This window comes from Austrofundulus limnaeus, unplaced genomic scaffold (genome assembly GCF_001266775.1).
Source record: "Austrofundulus limnaeus strain Quisiro unplaced genomic scaffold, Austrofundulus_limnaeus-1.0 Scaffold189, whole genome shotgun sequence".
NCBI classification, from domain to species: Eukaryota; Metazoa; Chordata; class Actinopteri; order Cyprinodontiformes; family Rivulidae; genus Austrofundulus; species Austrofundulus limnaeus.
The window spans coordinates 491,734-493,677 of NW_013952591.1; the positions used below are offsets into that span (position 1 = coordinate 491,734).

At 38.9% G+C, this 1,944-nt stretch overlaps 1 protein-coding gene across 1 annotated transcript in view; it reads right to left on the minus strand.

The window, feature by feature from the left end:
• Positions 1–1,944, minus strand: part of LOC106524473 (VPS10 domain-containing receptor SorCS3) — a gene marked incomplete in the record, with an annotated part of 110,456 nt that overhangs the window by 74,091 nt on the left and 34,421 nt on the right. Inside the window, 2 exon segments of the mRNA XM_014018283.1 lie at positions 814–932; positions 1,403–1,467. Of these exon segments, the coding sequence (XP_013873737.1) occupies positions 814–932; positions 1,403–1,467 (184 nt within the window).

Below are 1,944 nucleotides of genomic sequence, written 5' to 3' on the forward strand. Positions count from 1 at the left end.
CCTTCATCCAAACCATGACAACTTTGGGATGCACCAAGTAGCATGACATTTATTAGGAATAAAGACTTCTGATGTCTGGTGCATTTCTGCATGCAGGGGTCATTATGTTACCGCTACGCGGTATCTAGTTTAAATCATGAATTCTTCATGTTTTTGTATTAAACAAAAACAAAAACTTAAAGTGTCTGTGACATGCCTATCCTTCAAATACAAAAAGTCAAAGATATAGAAAATATCTTCATATTTAGGAAAATTGGCCTAAAACTCATGATTTAACATAGTTTGTCCCATAACTGGCATATTTTCCTTTGAATTAGGCTCATATAAAGTGAAACAGGAAGTGACATCAAAGGAAAACTCTTTAAGAAACAAAACTTCCTGGTAGTTGTTTATTAAAACAACATTATTTGAACTCTGACTTTTCTTCATCTCTCTTAAAGGGACTAAAATTATCTAAAGAAACATCAGAAGATTCCCTGCTGTCTGTGTTGTTGTAGCAGAGCTCTGTTTACATGCAGACATTCCCCTTTGACATCACTTCCTGTTACTTCACATGCAAAAAACTCAACAACTGTTCACATCAGTGGCATGAAATTGCTTTTTCAATATGTTATCCATGTTATCTTACCAAAAGCGCATTCAAATTCATCACAAACATTTGATGTCACAGGCACYGTAAAGGACAGGTGCTGATCAAGCTCTTTATTTGAGAAATGAGGAGAAAAAAAGGCATAAAATTCCAGAAATATTGGGTTTATGCAGTCCACATTTTAAATGAGCTACATTTTGTGTCATTTAATAAAAAAGTCCAACCTGTATGAATATGTAGTCATCTTGAACCACCAGAGAGCTGATGTCGATGTACCCGGGGAACGGGTAGTTCCTGCTGGCTTCAGTGCACATCTGAGCTCTGCAGGTGACGTACTGCACATCTGCAGGAAGTGGAGGTGGTGAAGCACATCAGCAACGACTGAAACTCAAACCAGCATCAAAACATTCTCATACACATCAAACAGTGTGTTTGTGTCTGACGTGGATTCTGCAGGTTTGTTTGCCTCCCWTCTGTGACTTCTGAGGTTTTCTGGGGTTAATTTATTTCTCTTTGTTCTTCCTGGTTTTCTCAGTGTGCAAACACCATTAAACAACCATTTAGGCCTGTCAATCAAACTGTGGCATCGAGCAGGAAATAAAAGCTTGCATCTCAGAGGGATGCTCTGCCTTCATCCCAAACTGCCATAAAAAGTTGCACTTATTATAAAACAGAGCTTAACAACACTGCTGCTCAGAGTTATGGAGCTGACATTCAGGGAGGGAGAGGAAGATGAAGAAAGGCTGTGTTCATCAGGTTTAATGCTGGGGCGGGACAAAGWTTTATTCCTGTAAACTTACTGAAAACACTTACTTCCATCTGGTGTGTGAGCCTCCATGTGGATCAGGTCTGGGTCTTTGTCCAGGCCTGCCACCGACCTGCGGAACAGAAACAGCAACAGAAAATACAGAAAGCTACAAATGGGACACAAAACAAACTCAGAAATAATAGAAAATCATAAATAAACAGAGTTTTTCATTATTTACCTCTACAAATGAAAGTTTAATCAGGACTTAAAGCAGCTACTTCCAAGAAAATAAATGATTTTACTTTTGCCTCATTTAGTATTCTGGGATATGTGATTATGCAAATAATACTCCAGCTAAGAGCAGAACATTTCTGTTTTTCAGGCTGTCAGGAGGTGAAAGAAAAACACAGAAAAGGTCTTTGTAGCAGCTCTCAACTGAGAGGATCACACATTTACACACCGACACATTCTGCAGGGACATTGGACAAAATATAAAGACATGGACAGAGACATGGACATAAAGACAGGAGACAGAGACATGGACATAAAGACAGGAGACAGAGACATGGACATAAAGACAGGAGACAGAGACATGGACATAAAGACA